This window comes from Schistocerca americana, chromosome 2, assembly GCF_021461395.2.
Source record: "Schistocerca americana isolate TAMUIC-IGC-003095 chromosome 2, iqSchAmer2.1, whole genome shotgun sequence".
Classification (NCBI taxonomy): Eukaryota; Metazoa; Arthropoda; class Insecta; order Orthoptera; family Acrididae; genus Schistocerca; species Schistocerca americana.
Window position 1 is genome coordinate 788,404,569 of NC_060120.1, and position 19,971 is coordinate 788,424,539.

The window sequence follows — 19,971 nt, forward strand, 5'->3', positions numbered from 1 at the left end:
TGACAATGTACCTTCATCTCTTGCTTCCAGACGTGTCATTGGCCCACTGCTCTCTCCTTGGCTGCATTGAACCAGCAGCTGACACACCCCCTTTTGTTCCCATTGTACTCACTACAAGAGCTGACAACACTGCTGTGTGAAACACTTCAGTATGCTATGGCCTCTATCTTGACTTTTACTGTCACCTGCAGAAATTTATACCATGTCGAGTATTTGTAAAATCGTCAGTTCAATTCCAACTACAAAGGAGTTCAGGCAAACTGAAGTTTAAACATGGTGGATGTTCATAAAAAGCAAACGCAAATGGCATACATTCTCATGGTTGGTGGCATGACAAAATTTGCTGCCCACGCACCACTCTCCTCCCCATAATTGTTCTAGTTCCCACCCAAGCTGACGTCTCTGTTCCCCTTCCAAATTCTTCAAAATAATTCTGCATGCGATCTCAATTGCCAAAGTTTCATCTGTAAACGTAAGATAGCACCTATATTAATCTGTTCCACAAAGTAAAGGCATTGAACTAAGCAGCAATCATTTAGTCTGTGAATGTAAGATGATCCTGTATTTTACAAATGATGAATCAGAAAAAAAATCATCTGATAAAACAGTATTTTCAGAAAGGAATATTACCAGCTGCTTGTAGAAATATACTAATTTTGCTGCCAACTGTCCATCTTTTTGTAGCAGGAAATTTGTATTTTTCATTTAGAAATGTAAAGCAAACTGATTGAAATAAGAAGTTCTCAGGCTGGCACAGTGGTTGTGTTGATAGCAATGAATATTAGTTATTAGAGCACTTGCCCGCGAAAAGCAAAGGTCCCGAGTTCGAGTCTCGGTCCGGCACACAGTTTTAATCTGCCAGGAAGTTTAATATCAGCACACACTCTGCTGCAGAGTGAAAATCTCATTCTGGAATATTGGTTATTATTTGTAAATTGAAACAATGTAATTTAGAAACCCAGCTGATCTGTAGAATGATTCTGCTTATAAACTCTTGGCGATACATGTTTTTTGGAGTTTGGTCATGGACCATCACAAATTTTTCCATCTGAAATTTTGTCTCCAGTACCATCTAATACCAATACGTCTTAAACCGGTCTTTAGAATCTGTTCACTCAATACAGCGCATCACAACACAGTTTTAATACTTTGAAACACACAGATCACAAAGAAGAGTAAATTAGAAATACTGTAAAAAGCCAGCACAGGAAAAAAAAAAAATCTTTGTTGCATAGCAGCAAATCTGCAAAGCATTAGCTTACTTTTGATGTTATACATTTTCACTACTCTTAAAAGCAGGATGTCAAAGTCAACTTACACCAGGATATGCTTCCTCAGGTCTGACACATATATCAAGATAAACTTGCTCCAGTGTCCCAATCAATTCCAATGTGTTTGTTGACAAATTGATCACGGGCCGCATCATGCGAGCAGGACCCGTAAAAAGAAAAAGCCCTGGGTACTGGCCTTTTGCAAACTTTCCAGGTATGAATCCTATTTCTAATGTTCTAGGAACCTGCAAATAAAAGAAACAAAGTAATGAAGATACCACACAAATCACATCAAGAAGAAATTAAATACTTAGTGATAAACAAGGAGATTACAGAATAGTGAATATTGGGTTTCAAAATCATTGCCCTACAAAATCCTTTACTAGGTTTTGATCAAATCATTTGAATGTTTAATACACCACCGAAAAAAATTAGATGATGTCAATTTTGATCTAATGACAGATTATGCCACCTAAGTGGTGTCAGGTATACTGATAATGATTTCAGCATCATCTGCCAGCAGATACTGCACTGGCATAGTTATCAGAGCACCATCTGTGTCCAACCTTTACGTGGGAATTCCAATGGACACAAGGTTCAGTCAAATGTCGGTAGACATGTGGAGCAAGCAGGCACTTTGCCATGGTGACTTACTTGTGTTTCCAACAGCCAATGTAGCAGATCTGAGAGGGGTCAAACGGCAGTGGTGGGTTGGTCATTTTGGAGATGGAAGTGCCATACAAGTAGTCTTCATGCTGGCAACAGAGCACAACTGAGCATTCCCACACTTTTAGACGAAATTCTGAATGCCCGTGCGGCACTTATGCCTGCCCAGCCTATTGTATGGTAAGAGCAGCGGTGACAGATCATACAGCTTTCACAGCACAAGTAAGAGCAAATGAGACCTCAGAAGTGTCAACATGAATTGTTGCACACTGGTTGTTAGCAATGGGTCTACAGGCCTGCACACTTCTAGCCCATCTTCCGCACACACCACAGCACTGGCCTGCATGACCTGTGTTGCCATCAAAGGATCACCTGGACAACGGAATGGTGCTCTGTGGTTTTCATTGACAAAAACAGATCGTGCCTGCATGCAAGTGACAGTCGTTCAAGCGTATGATGTAGACCTGGTAAGTGCTGTGGAGAACAGTACATTCATTTATGACACACTAGTCCACCCCAGGCCATATTATCTAGGATGTGAGATGCTAAAATTTTTTCTTACCTATGCTGTTTGCAGAAAGAGTGCTCACCAATGCTCAATATGGGCAGAATGTTGTTTGGCCAGTTGTTCTGCTGTTCTTACAACAGGAAGGTGATCTGCTATTCCAAGAGGATAATGCTCGCCCCCCACACTGCCCGTGAAACACAATATGCTCTGCAAGATGTGCAGCAGCTTTCCTGGCCAGCACGATCAACAGACTTGTCTCCAATCGAGGATCTTTGTGTAACGATAGGACGACAAGTGACTCTCATAACTCATCCAACCACTATTCTTGCAAACCTATGCAAACATATCAAGCACATGTGGAATAATACATCCCAAGACAGTATGTAACCTTTATGACCAACTGCTTGCCAGATTTAGTGCCTGCTCTGCCATCCATGGAGGCTACACTACATACTACGAGGGCTATCCACAAAGTATATTACATTTTCGTTTGTGTCCGTTAGGGGCGGGGCTAGCGCGGCCATCTTGGTGTCATGGCATTCCGCCACTCAGTCGGCATCCTGCCGTGCTAGTGAGAGGTTCGTGCTGTACTCCGTTGAGTTACTGTGACAGTCTGAAATGTCAGCGTTAATTGAAAATGCCGCGAAGTGTGAAGTGCGTGCTGTAATAAGGTTTCTGACTGCAAAAAACTGTACACCGATAGAAATCTATCGGCAGCTTTGTGAAGTGTATGGGGACAACATAATCACTGAAGGTGAAGTGCGTCAATGGGGCATAAAATTTAAAAATGGCCGAACTAACGTTCACGACGAAGAGCGAAGTGGAAGACCCAGCATAGTGACTGCCGAACTTGTCGAAAAAGTCGATGCCGCGGTCCGTGAAAACCGTAATTTCACAATAACAGAACTCTCTATGAGTTTTCCACAAATTTCACGAAGTTTGTTGCACAAAATCATTACCGAAAAGCTTGGTTACCACAAGTTTTGTTCAAGATGGATACCAAAAATCTTGACAGAGATTCACAAAAATCAGCGAATGGCTGCAGCGTTAATGTTTTTGGACGCTTACAAGAAAGATGGCGACTCATTACTCGACCGCATCGTTACTGGTGACGAAACATGGGTTAAGCATGTGAACTGCGAGACAAAATTGCAGTCAACGCAGTGGGGGCACATAAATTCCCCCAAAAACCCAAGAAATGCATGCAGACAATGTTGGCAAGGAAGGTGATGGCGACTGTCTATTGGGACAGAAAAGGGGTGATTTTTGTGGATTTCCTGGAAAGAGGCACTACAATAAACTCTCAAAGGTACTGCCAAACTCTGCACAACCTCAGAAGAGCAATACAAAACAAGCGCAGGGGAAAGTTGGGCTCAAAGATCTTGCTGATTCACGACAACGCCCGGGCCCACACGGCAAATGCCACTAGTGAAGTTCTCGAATCTTTTAAGTGGGAGTTGTTTCCTCATCCACCGTACAGTCCTGACCTGGCACCGAGCGACTTCCACTTATTCCCACCAATGAAGAAGTGGTTGGCTATTCAGCGTTTTGATGACGACACACAGCTTCAAGAAGAGGTAACAACGTGGTTGAAGGCGCAGGCGGCCGAATTTTACGACGAAGGAATTTCCAAGCTCGTACATCGCTATGATAAGTGCCTTAATTTAAATGGCAACTATGTAGAAAAGTAGTATTTAAGTGTGGCTTTCATCTGTATAGAATAATAAAAATTTCCAATACTTTATTTATTTTTAATTCCAAAACATAATGTACTTTGTGGATGGCCCTCGTAACATGGATGATACAGCATGGGCCATCCCTGGTACCTCAGAATCACTTGAGCTATTGCTCTGTAAATGTAACTGTTCCATGTACTCCATACGTACTGCTCCTACAATAAATTTTAAAAGAATTGGAAAACTCTTATGGGTATTTGATTCTTTTTTCTGGCACTGCATATACTGACTTCTGTTAATTTAGATGCTCCTCCATCTCTAATGTGTATTTACAGAAAACTTATGAGCAGCTGAATAAATAAGTACCAAAATGTGTAACCAGAAGTTTCAAATAGTAACTGCAATTTCTTTCTTATGACCTCAGACTAATTATGTTCTTTCGTCATTAATCAGCGTGTACTTTCTCTAACATTCTGTTTGATTCAGTCAAATCGTGCTTTTTTTTTATATATATATATATATATATATATATATATATATATATATATATATATATATATATATATATATACACAGACAAACACAAACATACACATAAAATTCAAGCTTTCACAACCAACGGTTGCTTCATCAGGAAAGAGGGAAGGAGAGGGAAAGACGAAAGGATGTGGGTTTTACGGGAGAGGGTAAGGAGTCATTCCAATCCCGGGAGCGGAAAGACTTACCTTAAGGGGAAAAAAGGACTGGTATACACTCGCGCACACACACACATATCCATCCGCACATACACAGACACAAGCAGCCATCTTCTCCGCCCCAGTTTCGACCCATTGCTTTCTATACATTATCCACGAAGTAAATACAAATTCCGTATTGTTCATCTTCGAATGTAGCAGCATTTCAATGTACTATGAAAATCCGACTGGCAAGACTGGGATGTTTTGTCAATATGGCCAACCCTATGTTCTGAATTTTTTCCCACCTGTGAGAAGAGATGGTTGCTAATAGGAACTTTTATGAATTGTGAATCACATAAAGTATTCTCTTCATCATAAGAATAATACAAATATAAATATTCTGCCGTGTATTCTTTCGTGTTTGCTGCTATCTCATTTAAATCCTGTCTCCCTAATAAACTACGAAACTAGGGTGAGACAACAGCAAACGCGGAAGAATATACATATCATGTCATGTTTATATTCGTATGATTCTTATGCCTAACAGTGATACAGTCAGCAATGAAGTACGGCAATTGACTTGATTTTTAAATCTAAGATGACTCTAATTTCTGTGCAGAATGTAATGTACTAAAGAGGCGTCTGCAAAGATTTTCAAATGGAGAAAAATTTTCGCTAAACTCTCGTTCAGAACGCCTTCTATCAAAAGCAGTCTTATTATTTGGTTCTTGTTGATCATTATCAAAGAAAGCAGCAGTGTAAGTAACAACAAATAGCGCTGTTTTGCCATTGTTTTGCTATGAATCGATTCCTCTCTTTTTTTATTGTAAGCAGCGGTAGCGCGCACGAAAACAAGCCATGCCGCGAGCGGGTACAGGCCGTAAACACTCATTATCAGAATGCGACAAACAACTCATGACACAGTACAGTAATACATTTTCAGCTTAGAGTGACGTAAACACCTATAACAAAGAGAACGGCACTTACAAAATCAAAGCAAAATAAGCAATCAATTCAAACCAGACGAAGCACGTGAAAAAGGAAAGGTACCCGTATAAATACGGACGGAGCGCGTGACGCATAGCAATGGCTACCTAGTAAAGCTTAACTGCTAAGCTTACGACTCGAACCTACTGTAGGTGTATCGTCATTCATTCGACCTAAATTGTGTCTCATATTACAATGGACCAACTTTGTTTCGATTTGGAGGTGTGGCCTAAAACTTTTCTCTCCCCTTGAATTTCGAGTCTCAAATTTCAGGTGCGGCTTAGATTCGGGAACATTTTTTTTCCTGATTTCAAGTCTCATTTTTCAGGTGCGGCTTAGATTCGAGTACACTCGGTTTACCTCAGAATCACTAGCACTTAAAAATTAATTCATCTCTTTGAAGAAAGGAAGGAATGAAGATAAGGGTTTAGTGTTCAGTGATAAGAAGATTATTAGAGACATATCAAAAACTCAGGTTGGGGAAGGACACAGAAAAAAAACAGTTGTCTCTCTTTCAAAGAAACTATCCTTTTATTTGTGTGAAATGATTTAAGGACACCACAGAAAGCCTAAAACTGGATGGCTGGGCAAGAATCTGAACTGCTGTCCTGCTGAAAGTGTGTTCAGTATCTTAACCACATGGTAAATCATCATTATATTCAAAGCACATGATAAAAATGCGTAGCTGAAAATAAATTCCATTATATCATAATGAAATTACAAACCTTCCAGTGTGCTTAGAGCTGCATATAATTCTTGATCAAATTGTTAACTTGATGTGCAGAGGAGTCCTAAAGAGAACAAGTGAAGATGCAGCAAAGTGGACACGAGAGTTTCCATAATTAGGGCCTACTGTACAAGAATCAGTTATCAAACGACAGTGACCATTTAAAAAACTGTACAAAATGCTGGATTGAAGTGATCCACAAAGCCCCTGTCAGATATTATTCACACACACACACACACACACACACACACACACACACACACTGTATAATCTTGAAACATTCTGAATGTAATCAGGTATCTCCAACAGAATGAGCTCCTCCATACCAACCATAATGGATTCATAAACATAGGTCATACAAAACTTTATGCACCACACCAAAACTTGTAAACGAAACTCTGATAATACCGGACAACAAACGAAGTTTGTGACTGGGTTGAGGATTTCTTGGTAAACAGGAAGCAGCATGTTATCTCAAATGGAGAGTCACTGACAGATGTAGCAGTGACTTTGTGTGTGCCCCAGGGAGGAGCATTTGGATTCTCCTGTTCATCTTGTACATCAAGGACCCAGTAGTCAATAACAACAGATATGTCAGACTTTCTGCTGATGACATGATGATACAGTTAACTACAATTAATAACCACCTGAAACAAGATTGAACAAGTATTTAGCCATTTCTTGATAAGATTTCAAAGTGGTGCAAAGACTGACAACTTACTTTGAAGGTTCAGATATGTAAAATTGTACACCTCGGCAAATGCAGAAACATAATGGCCTATGACTACAACAGGAGGTGTGTCCAAAAAGTAGTGCAATTTTTTTAATCATTAGAAAAGTTTAACATTCTTCAAAGTAATTTACTTGGGCATCTACACACTTCCAGTGGCTCTGTCATGCACAATGTGAGTCCTGGAAGACTTCACCGGGGACCTCTTCAAGGAGCCTTGTCACAGTGCCTTGGACAGCTTCACCGACCCAAAACGGATTCCTTTCAGTCCAGTTTTGATCCTTGGGAAGAGAAAGAAATCAGTTCGAGTCACATCCGGACTGTAGGGGGGGGCTGCAGCACTGTTGTCAAGTTGTGCTCCGCCAGGTGCTCACAGACGCACAGACGTGTGGTTTGGAGTGTTGTCATGGTAGAGCTCCCAGATATTGGTCGTCTCCTTTCTCACTCAGGTTACTCTTTTTTGCAGTTTCTCCAGTACATTAATATAGTAGGTAGCGTTCATGATTTGGCCTCAAGGAACGAACTCTCTGTGGACCAGACCTTTAGTGTTGAAAATGACTTCTGACTTGCTCATTCTTACTTTTTTTTAGTTTTGGGGACCCTGAGGTGTTTGCAGTTTTAATGTTTTGTTTGTGGGCCATACTCTAAACACAATGTTTCATCCCAATAATGACACTGTCCAAGAAGTAAAGTTCAAATCCCACGTGTTTGATAAGTTCAGTCACAACAGTCAGACAGTGATTCTTCTGGAGTTCATCAAAAGCTTGGGAACCAGCTTCGCACACAACTTCCTCATTTGCAATTTATTGGCCAATTGTTTTGGGAATGTTTTGAAAGTTTCTGCAATCATACAGACACTCGATCGATGGTGAGAACTTAACAGATCATGCATACATGCAAAATTGGCCTTCAGTGTGCCATGTGTGTGCGAGATGTGCATGTATTAATTTGCGTGCACACACATGTGTGTTTTCACCATCAGATGAAGGACTTTGTCTGATAGCTGACCAATCCTTGATCTTCATCTCCTGGCTGATTGTACATCAACTATCACTGGTATTAGACACACCAACACGCCTGACTATTGAAAAGGCCCTTCTCAGAGACCACAGATGAGGCCCCTTGGATCTATCGTCATGATCTGCCAGATAACATAAAAGGAATCAGTTACCAAGTATTATGTAAGTCTTTATGTGATGACGACATCAATCCAGTTGCAGTTCAGGAACTGAAGATGAAAATCAATTTAAAAGGAGTGGCAAAATGCTAGGTTACAATCTAGTTAGCTCAACATATCATCATGCCTATGGCATGGCAACATATGTTCGATCTGCAACTGAAAATGCCCACCTGTACTCAGAAACAGTACAGGACATACACGAAGTCGTCGTATAGATAGGAAAATGTCGGTGAGTAATATGCACAAAGCACCAAACACTACCTGGCCTCAAGAAGTACTGTCCTACCTACCACACCAAGCCACATATGTGTGTATTTTAATAGCCACCAACCCCAGTGGAAATGCAGAACAGCTGATGGAAATGGCGAGGCTCTTATTGACTGGACATACAACAACAACCTGATCTTAGTTTTTGATCCAAAGCCCCAAGCAACAGTCCAACCAGTAGCTTGGAGAAAGGAATACAACCCATATCTCAGCTTTTCAATGACTCGCAAAAACCAAACACACTGAGTTCTACAAGATGTGTATTACAGGGTGTATACGGGGACAGAAAAAAAATTCCCGGATATCCCGTTTAAAAAATATGCTTTTTCCTGGGCGAAAATACACTTTTTCTGTGCTAAGTGACAGTAGGTTTTCCCTAGATTTTCCCTCGGGACTGTAAAACTTATCAAACCTTTGAATGGTTAACGTTTTATACAATCGCGTAGAACTTCCCGGAAAGAAAAAAAAAAGACAGGGCAGAGAAGTTTTGGAGAGACTTTTAATAAAAAAGGAGAGAAGTTTTGGAAAGACCTTTGATTTGCAGCAACATATACACTGCATATTTTCGTATTACGAAAGTATAAATTCAAATTGCACCAAACACAGCGCATTAGTTTCCGGAGCGTTGAAATCGAGGTTGCGATGTCCGTTTGTAAGCGAGTCATATCTCAACCCACAAGATCTCGCCAGCCAATGACAGCAGCTACTCAGAGCATAGGACACGCGTTATAGTCAGCCAATAGCAAGATCACTGGTTACATGTGAACACACAAGATGATGAGTTAACGGTTTACATTAATGTACACAGTACTGTATATCTACAAGAAAACCTAAGCTTTCACATATAATATTGGTCTCTAAGATTAACACTCTACAACAGAAGCTAAGCTTTCACATCTAATATTGATCTTTTTTGCGTGTGATATACTTTAAAATACATCACACAAATGTGCCAGTAAATTTAAAATTATAACATAAATGTCTCAGCTCGAAATTCTTGTAAGTGGCTGGTCCTGAAAAAGTTCAGTTTCGAACACGCTGTAATTTAGAAATCCATCCCAGTTTCTCACATGTAACATAATTCATCTTCGTAAAAAGAAATTTACTTTGAAAGTAACGCTTTTCTAACCACCGTTCGCAATACTATCCGGAGACTGTTAGAAATAGGTTCGATTTACCAGTTGCCAGAGAGCGCCAGAAAACAGGCATTATTGTGCGTGTGCAATTACAGTGGTGTAGGAAGCCCGCATGTTCGTGTGTATAAAGCACTAAGAGAGCTTACATTACACAATAAAAGAAACAGGGCATCAGAGGATACTCCAAAGAGCATCGGAATTTCGTAAACCATACTACAATGCATAATTCGTCTTGAAGCGCAGATTGGCTTTTTCCAGATTCACAATGAAGTAGGTCCCATCTGATATTAAGCTTTTTAGAGTGGTTTTTGGGATGTAAATTTTCTTGGAGTACCAGTACTCTATGATCTTATTTTTGGTTCTCTATTATGGCATAATGCCATACATGGCAGAAGATAATAACATGCACTTTAAATTCAGTGAACAGTTGGAACTAGCCAATACTGTAGAATGAAACACTTCGTTTCAAATAAAATGATTGCCTCAGCGGAAAGATTAATAAAGCCAAATTTCTTTAGCAAACTTGCAAAAATAACTTCATTGTTCTGCAAGGCGATTAATGCTCGACTGCTACTAACTTGGAAATAAAATAAAATCGGAAAACTGAAAGTAATAATATATTTATGTCCTCCGTAATTATGTGAATGTATTTTAATTCACTTTATGGCTCCCAGCCACAGAAATCCGTTTTGTTTTCATTTGATGTGGGAGCTGTACATGAAGAGAAGCAGCAAAATCACTTAACATAAACACGGGTCACGTTGAGACTAGCCCCCTCCCCACTACAACTCAGACAACTCTGAGCAAGTGCGAATCTGGCAGCTAGGGCACACGAGAAAAATTTTTCTCGTTTGCATCTGGCTGCTTGCTGCTACTACCGATACAGGCAACAGCCAAACTTCAAGTAGCGGGAAGCGGGAGAAGGTACTGCTTATACGCGAGTCAAATGCACATGCGCAACAGACTGCTGGCAACTGGTCTTTTTGAAAGACCTTTGATGTGCAGCAATACGTACTCTGCATATTTTCGTATTACAAAGGGATTCCACCAAACACCGCATGTTACTTTTCAAAACACTGAAATGAGATTGTGATGCGCTTTTGTAAGACAGTCATAGCTCATAACACGTGATCTTGCCAGTTGATGGCAGCATAGGACACATGATGTAGTAAGCTAATATCAAGATCACTCTTCAGTAGTGCGAACACACAAATAATAAAAGTTAATGATTTAAATTAATATACATAGCATTCACATATAATATTGGTCTCCAAGATTAATAAGCTGGAAGAGAAGCTAAGTTTCCACATATAATGTTGATCTTTTTTGCGCTTGTTACACTTTAAGATACATCACACAAATGTGCCAGTAAAATTTTTAATAAGGACGTAAATGTCTGATCTTCTGGGCTCGAAATTCTTCTAAATGGTCGCCCTCAAAGAGTTGATTTTTAAATGAGAGTCAAACTCTTTGTGATTTAAGAAATTCATCATACATTCTCGCACATAGTTCATCTTGCATAAAAGCAAATCTGCTTTGAATGTAACGCCTTTCAAACCACCATTCACAATATTTTCCATCGACCAGTTAGAAATAGGTTCGTTTCGGCAGTTGCAAGAGAGCGCCAGATAACAGGCGTCACCGTGCTTGCACAGCTACAATGACTCAGGAAGCTCATATGTTCGTACGTGTAAAACATTAAAAGATCTTACATGTGTTATAAAAGAAACAAGACATCAGACGATACTTCAAGATCGTTGGAACTTCGTGAACCATACTAAAATGCATAATTTGGCTTAAAATGCACATTCATATGTAAATTTTCTTGGAGTATCAGAACTGTATTATCTCATGTTTTGTTCTTTATTAAGGCATAATGCCATACGCGCACTTGAAATGTAGAGAAAGTTGAAACAAGCCAATAATGTGAAATTAAACACTTCGTTTCAAATAAATTGACTGCTTCCGCAGACAAGATTAATTTTAAGCCAAATCTCTCGATACTTTATTTTTCTGCAAGGCGATTAATGCTTGACTGTCAGAAAGGTGGGAATAAAATCTGAAACTAATAACTTATTTTAGCCTTCCATAATTATGCGAATGTATTTTAATTCATTTGATAGCTCCCGGCTACAAACATCCCTTTTATTATCATTTAACGCGAGAGCAATAAACAAAGAGGAAACAACAAAATCACTGAACGTAAACACAGATCACGTGGAGACTCCCCACCTCAACTCAGACTGCTCTGTGCATTAGCCCGAGATTTACTATATTTCCGAACCAGGGCAATATTAAGTAGTGGCACCCAGCCACACTTCTGTAGCCAGATGCGGGAGAAGGTATTACTCATACGCGACTCAACTTCGCATGCTCAAGAGCCCCCCTGCAACAGCTCAAACGAATCTAATTTAAACAGTTGTCACATCACACTCATCGGACGCAATTTGTTGTTATAAAGCATTGCATAGTCTTCCTAAAGCCTTTGACACACTTTCCTGTTGGCAGACGCTTGAATGAGCACCGTTTTATTGTTGTATACGGCACATTTCCTTTGCAACTTATGATTTATTTTCGTTTTTCTTTCTTCTCGTTCATGTTTTGTAGCTGCAGTATTATTCTGCAGTAGCGGGTTACAGTAATATCCTTTGTTAGAGTATTGCTTCTTACCAGTCAAAACCACAAAAATTTAACTGAAAACTAAAACAATGAAAAATTCCCGGAATTCTAAACAATTCCCCGGTTTTTCCCGGTTTTCTACCGGATGAAAGAATTTCTGGGTTTTTCCTGGATCTCCCGGTTGTCCCGGGTTGCATACACCCTGCCTTAAGAGTGCCCTTCAGATTAACAGCACATATTTGGATCAGTATTCTTCCAAGTTTACAGTTAACAAAATTAGAGATGCGCTGAAGAACGTCACGGCAGGAAAGGCCCTGGATTGAATGGAATACATCCAGAATTTCTTCTTCAGTGTGGGAAGTATGCCGAAAAATGGCTTGCAGAGTTTAATACAAACGTAATGACAATGGAGACCATACCACAGAAAATGAAGAACTCAAACAATTATCACAGTGCTTAAGTCCGGAAAACCAAGTGACCAGCCAAAGAGCTATAGACCAATCCCACTGCTCAGTGCTCGAGAGACTCCTTTACAACAGACTGAGTCCAAAAATACTGGAATCAATCCCAGACGAACAAGCAGGATTCCAGTATAACAGAAGCTGCACTGACCAAGTGCTTCCCCTGACAACTTGTACTGACGCAGCCTACCAGAAAAAGCAAAAAACATCAACTCCGCTCATAGTTCTGAGAGCAGCCTATGGCACTGTCTGGAGACATGGGCTGTTGTACAAACTAATTCAAATAATTCTATGCAACAATACAATTAGACTGATCAATAACATGCTCGCTGGGAGAGCTTTTAAAGTGTTTACTGGAGAAAGAAAGAGCTCCACCAAGCTACTCAACAACAGGCTATCGCAGAGCTCAGTTGTTGCCCTTATGTTCTTCAATCTTCACATTTCCGACATCCCAAACAGACTATCTAGGAAGTTTGGCTATGCAGATGGCTGGGCCCTAGCTGCACAACAAGGATCATTTGAGGTCACTAAAGACATCCTGTGCTTCGATCTGAAGTCACTGAGTGGCTATTTTTGGAAATTGAGACTGCAGCCAAACCCAAACAAGACAGAAGTACCAATCTTATCTTTGAAGGGAGAAGCCTTAACCATAACAACTACCCCAAATATCTTGGAGTTACACTGGGCAGGACACACACACACAATGAGTACCTGACAAAGACTGAAGGCAAAAGGAGGGCAAGAAATGTCTTCATCCATAAATTGTAGGGCACTACTTGGGGATCCACAGCAAACACATTGCACATCAGCAACTGGCCTTATCTACTCAGTGGTAGAATACTGTGCTCCAGTATTGATTAATAATTGATGTAGTATTAAATGACAACATGTGCATCATCAATGGCACAATAAAATCTACCACTACTATTTGACTGCCAGTCCTAAGCCATGTAACACCAGATGAGATACGGCGAAAAAAATGCTCTCCTCAGAGGATACAACAACGTAATTAATAAACCTCGGCTGCCCATACACAATGACACAGCTAACCTGAAGCACAGAAAACTTCTGGAAGACCACCACTACTCACTGCTAAAGAGATGACGACCTCCAACTTTGACATCCAGAATCTCTGGAAGCAACACTGGTGAGAACACTGTCTACCAAAATGCCAAAGCTTCAAGCTAAATTAGAAACTGCCTGGCTTCAATCAGTCACACTGGACAACTTTAAATCACATACACACAGACCACAGAAGTGTTGATGCCCTCTACAAATGGGAAGAGATACCAACTCCAAATTGCGACTGTGGTGCTGAAAAACAAACAACCCAGCACATAGTGGAAGAATGCCCTGTTCAAGCTTACAAGGGAACCTTCATCGACTTCCTATCTGTAACAGAGGAGGCTATGTCTGGATATCAATTTGTAATTAAATTGTATGTAAAGTATATAAGAATAGTGATGTATGCCATACAACAAATAAAATAAATGAATCCAATAATATCCTATTCCAGAATGAGATTTTCACTCTGCAGCGGAGTGTGCGCTGATATGAAACTTCCTGGCAGATTAAAACTGTGTGCCCGACCGAGACTCGAACTCGGGAACTTTGCCTTTCGCGGGCAAGTGCTCTACCAACTGAGCTACCGAAGCACGGTAGCTCAGTTGGTAGAGCACTTGCCCGCGAAAGGCAAAGTTCCCGAGTTCGAGTCTCGGTCGGGCACACAGTTTTAATCTGCCAGGAAGTTTAATATCCTATTGCCTACATTTGAATACAGCTGTCTGTCTGCCACTCCAAGCCTTCGCTAAGTGGTGACCAGCAATCTATCCAGATTTGTAAAGTTGTCAAACAAAAGGTGCAAGAAAGGAAGATTAGAGTTTAGCATCCAGCTAACAGCTGGGGTGGGGCACAAGATTGGATTAAAGAAGGATGAGGAAGGAAATCAGTTGTGCCTTTTTCACTCAAAAAAATTATGTGCACTTTAAAAAAACAAAACTTACTAACACTTATCTGTATCATGTCATGTCTACATTAACAATTAATGTCAAAGTCAGAGTCCGTGCTTAACTGCACCTACACACATCATTTTACCTGTTCATTAAATGCTATTTCTTTCCTTAAAAAAAATTGCAGCTTGTACAGTATACTTTGGAGGCAGCTTCTACTCCATAGTACAGTCCATTATGCTCTATGGCTGAGTTGACCTACAGTTGATAAAAAGTTTTGAAACAATACTAGGAGTACTGAAGTTTCTCTTCCTGGATCTGCAGAATGAAAAAGTGAAACAACTCAGAGAGAAACCAATGTCATTTTATTACTACTCTAATCCCAAGGACACATTGTGGAGCATTTACAATAACATAAATTACGAAAAATTAAGGTTACTGGATTTACATTTTCAGTCTCTGTCCATGAACGAAATGGGAAGAACTCATGATGGTAGCATAACAAGTTCACTTTAATGGGCTTTACACAGTGATTTCAAGAATAGAGCTAGACTTCGATCTGACCATACTATGATGTAGTATTGTAGTTTTCTTGCTCTCTGTGCCCTCATGTCCTCTTTTTTTCCCTCTATGCTGCAAAAACTACATACAGTATGCAACTAAGTACAAACCTTCACACCATGGGCCTTCATCAGACGTAGCTGTTGTACAAGACTAGGAGCTGCATCTTTTGGAACATAGCCCAAGACACGTCCATCCAAAACAACAACAAAACACTGGGACTGGTTATACGAGCAAAGAGTTATCGATCCCAGGGGCAGCATACCCAACGATACTAAAATGGATGGAATTTGAGAGACTAACTGTGGATCTGCTGCCTGTGTCACTACGCAATCTTTGGTCAGATGGTTCAGCAATCCACAAGGAGTGCCATCAGGTGTATGAGCAGGACAAATGAAACCTGTTAATAAGTACAGAGCACATTAGTTCATAATAACAAAACAAAACATGAGAAATTAAACAATCATTATACTCAAGAGTAAGTTATTATGTCTTAATAATAAACACAGATTCTTATCAAGTTATTGTAATATGTTGTGTGGCTATATAAAACAGCTAGAAATGTTCTAGGAACATTCTTGTAGCCCAAAGAAAAACAGGATTGATGTGGTATTAAACGACAACATGCGCATCATCAGTGGCACAATAAAATCTACCCCTACTGTATGACTGCAAGCCCTGAGCCATATACCACCAGAAGAAACAAGACAAAAAAATGCTCTCCTCAGAGAACACAACAAGGTAATGCTATGTGCTGAATTGTTTGTTTTTCAACACCGCAGTCACAATTTGGAGTTGGTATCTTTTCCCATTTGCAGAGGATGTCAACACTTCTTCCGTGGCCAGTGTGTATGCAATTTAAAGTTGTCCACACTTTGTGTGACTGACTGAAACCAAAAAGTAGACTTGTTGAGTAGTTGATAGGCACACACAAAAGAAAGAAAACTTAAAAACTTACTAGCTTTTGGAGTTATCCTTTAATGAGCTAGAGTAAAACACAGACACACACACACACACACACACACACACACACACACACACACTTGCCCCTACAGGGTGCCAGCTGGATTAGCGATGCCAATGCTTTTGTTACTCAGCAGGCGGACTGGTTGTGGTGTGAGTGGGGTGGGGTGGGGTGGGGTGGGGTAGGTAGGGTGGGTTGCAGAGATGGAGGAGGAGACAGGACAGTGATTTGGGCTGGATGGCTAGTGGCTTAGAGGGAGGTGACTGGTTTGCCAGCAAGGAATGTGTGAGGCACGGGTGGCAGGTGGGGAGCGGCACACACTGAAGGCAGGAGTGGCACACACTGAAGGCAACTTGGGGAGATAAAATGGGAAGGAGTGACGGGCAGAGGAAGGGGAAACTGTTGGATGGATGATGGGGATGGGGTGGGGGGGGGGGGCAGAGGATTAGCTGAGACTGAGGCCAGGATTATTACAGGAGGGAAAGATGTGTCATTGGGCTAACTCCATCTGTGTAGTTCAGAGAAGATGGTGGTGGTGGAGGGAAGGATTCAGATGGACCAGGCTGTGAAGCAGCCATTGAGCTTGAGCATGCTATGTTCAGCTGCATTTTGTGCCACCAGGTTGTCAACACTGTTCTTGGCAACAGTTTGGTGATGACTGCCCAACCTACACAACATCCTAGTCCATTCCTATTCCACTCCCGCTCCCAGTCCCTTGCCTCAAAGATCATATTACTGTGGCACATCAAGATACACGACCTGCCCAATCCATCCACACAGCACCTCCTACTCCAGTCTTCTCACAGACTTATCCTATCCCATCACAAGCCAGGCCACCCATAAAGTAGCGATGTCATATACAAACTCTGCTGCAAACACTGCATGGCTTTTCATGCTGGCGTGACTACCAATCAGCTGTTAACTAGGATGAATGGCCAGCACCAAGCTGTTGCCAAGAACAAAGTTGCTCATCCAGTGGCACAACACGCAGTTGAGCACAACATGCTCAATTTCAATGGTTACTTCACAACTCGTGCATTTAGGTCCTTCCCTTCACCACCAGCTTCTCTGAACTATAACTACATTGCTTTTAATTCATTTAGAATGTTCCAATATTTGAAAGACCACGAGTTACAAATGACAGAAGAACAATAATCAACATTTAAATGCCTATTCAGGAATTGTTATATTCAAATTGATCATCCCAAAAGAAAATAAACAACAGTAAAAATCCACATGGTGCTAAATTCAGAACTTTTCTGTCATTTGCACATTTACTGCAATGTGTGTGATTGAATTTGTGAAGAAAGCAAATCCAGGCTTGGTTGGCTCTTTGAAACACAGTAGGGTCCATTATAGTATGTTATGGAACTTACAGGATGAAGCAAGGAAGTCGTCCTTTCCCTTGTAAACATTTTGGTGTCACGATTCTTTCTCGACTCCTGGTGAGAAGCACTTTTAATTCTACCTTTAAACCCCCAGAAAGTATCATACATGCCAAGATAGCTACCATAGCCCTCACTCGATCCATGGGAAAGATCTTGGAGAGTGATGGTCAATTGCCACTGCCTTAGTCACTTTCAGTGTGGGTTTGGGAGGTATCGCTCCACCTTTGACAAGGTGCCCTTCCTGGAAGCAGCTGTACAACAGGCTTTCCTGTACCGGCATCAACTAATGGGTCTATTTTTTGTCATCTGGGACCTGTACAGTACTACTTGGAAGCACAATTTCATCAGGTAGCTTCGTGAATTGAGGATGTCTCCCCATCTTTACATGCCCTTCCTCTCTCCACGTTATTTTAGATAATGAGTCAGTGTCATTCTCTCTGACAACTTTGAGCATGAGAATGGTGTCCCTCGAGATGGGGTATAAAGTGTTATGGTCTTTGCAATATCAATTAATAAATCAATAATGTATTACTGAATATTAAACAACCTGTCTAGTGTTGTTGAAAATTTCGCTGTATTTTGTTTCTCCTCGAGCCTTGCAACAACAACTCAGCATTTGCAAATGACTCTTTGACAATTGGAAGAACGGCCAGAGAAGAGGAGTTTTAATTTCTCAACCAAGAAGTCTGTGTGTGGCCTTTTTAACTGTTTGTGTTCTGAAACTTCCTGGCAGATTAAAACTGTGTGCCCGACCGAGACTCGAACTCGGGACCTTTGCCTTTCGCGGGCAAGTGCTCTACCAACTGAGCCACCGAAGCACGACTCACGCCCGGCACTCACAGCTTTACTTCTGCCAGCACCTCGTCTCCTACCTTTTGTTCTGTTTTAAATTATCCTAAGCTGAGGATGGGGGACACTGATCTTAATGTTAAAGACTCTGAGAGGTTTCTGGGGCCCACATTTGACTCTAAACTTATGTGATTTCCACACCTTAGGGATATGAAAAGTCGGTCTCTAAAAAGCACTCAGTATTTTAAAATGGCTTAGCCACAGTTCATGGGGTACAGACTAAAATTTCTGCATTTTAAATATCTGCAACTATAAATTTTACATAAAATGCCTTTAGGGGGAGGAGATGGCCTCATGTGTAAGAAGTTTTGACAAGCTACATCGTAAGAGAGCAAAACTTTTTAAGTTTTTTTGTGAGATGTCGGGACCATGGCATAATACCAAAATGTGCCAGCATGACATATTTTGTTAAGATGGCCACCGCATGGAAGATAACGGGGAAGGCGAGTTGTGTTATTGTGAAGGAGAGAATCTGTTATACGAGACAAAGGTTGAATGCCATTTCAGAACCACTGTTCTACATACATCTGAAGATTGCAGCACTTCTTTCTCCTGTATCATGGGACTGTGTTGAATGGAGTGACTTCAGCCAAGTTTGACAGGATATATAAGGATGCAAGTTCTCGGCAGATGTCACAATTTGATTGCTTGGCGCCACAACAGTCATTGCCACAGGGAGTAAGTGCATGACGTTCCATTGTTAACTTCACCGGGAAGAATTTGGATGATGCAACGCTGTCTGTTTTGGTTAAATGACTCAGTTATGCACCTACACCTATGATAAGTTTCGGGAGTGGTTGTTGAAGAAGCTGTACAACACCTTCCTATGGACGCTGCCAAAGAAATAAGAAGGGAAACTTGCTGTGCTCTTTTGAAAGCTCCTCCTCAGTGCAGTAATATAACCTCTGAAGAAAGGGATGCACTACGAAATTTCCTGGAGGATCTGGACATAGTGGTGCTGAAGGCTGATAAAGGTAACTCAACTGTTCTGTTACCTTTTAGTTTGTATTTGGAGAAGATGTATGGTCTACTTAGTGATACTATGTACAGAAAGATGGATCACGATCCTACAGTATGTGTGCAATGGAAGTCATGTACATTGCTGAATTCTTCCTCATTATCTCCAGTGACCATCAAGTGGTTGAGACCACATGGCAGCATATCACCGAGACTGTACGGTCTTCCTAAATTGCACAAAGAAGGTCTTGATTTATGGTCTATAGTGAGTAATATTGACAACCCTACATATGATTTAGCTAAACATCTTGCTTTCTTGCTGAGGCCATTGGTTGGCAAATGCCCACATCATATAAGGAACTGCCGATTTTATCAACAGACTGGGGGCTCGCCACCTA

General features: G+C 40.9%; 1 protein-coding gene across 1 annotated transcript in view; it reads right to left on the reverse strand.

Moving 5' to 3' along the window:
- The window catches only part of LOC124595230 (DNA-directed RNA polymerase I subunit RPA2), a 237,958-nt gene that overhangs the window by 126,335 nt on the left and 91,652 nt on the right, over window positions 1-19,971 (reverse strand). The window contains exons 10-11 of the mRNA XM_047133886.1: window positions 15,526-15,815; window positions 1,319-1,516 (exon numbers count right to left, since the gene is read on the reverse strand). Coding sequence (XP_046989842.1) covers window positions 1,319-1,516; window positions 15,526-15,815 — 488 coding nt within the window. The remainder of the gene's footprint in view (window positions 1-1,318; window positions 1,517-15,525; window positions 15,816-19,971) is intronic.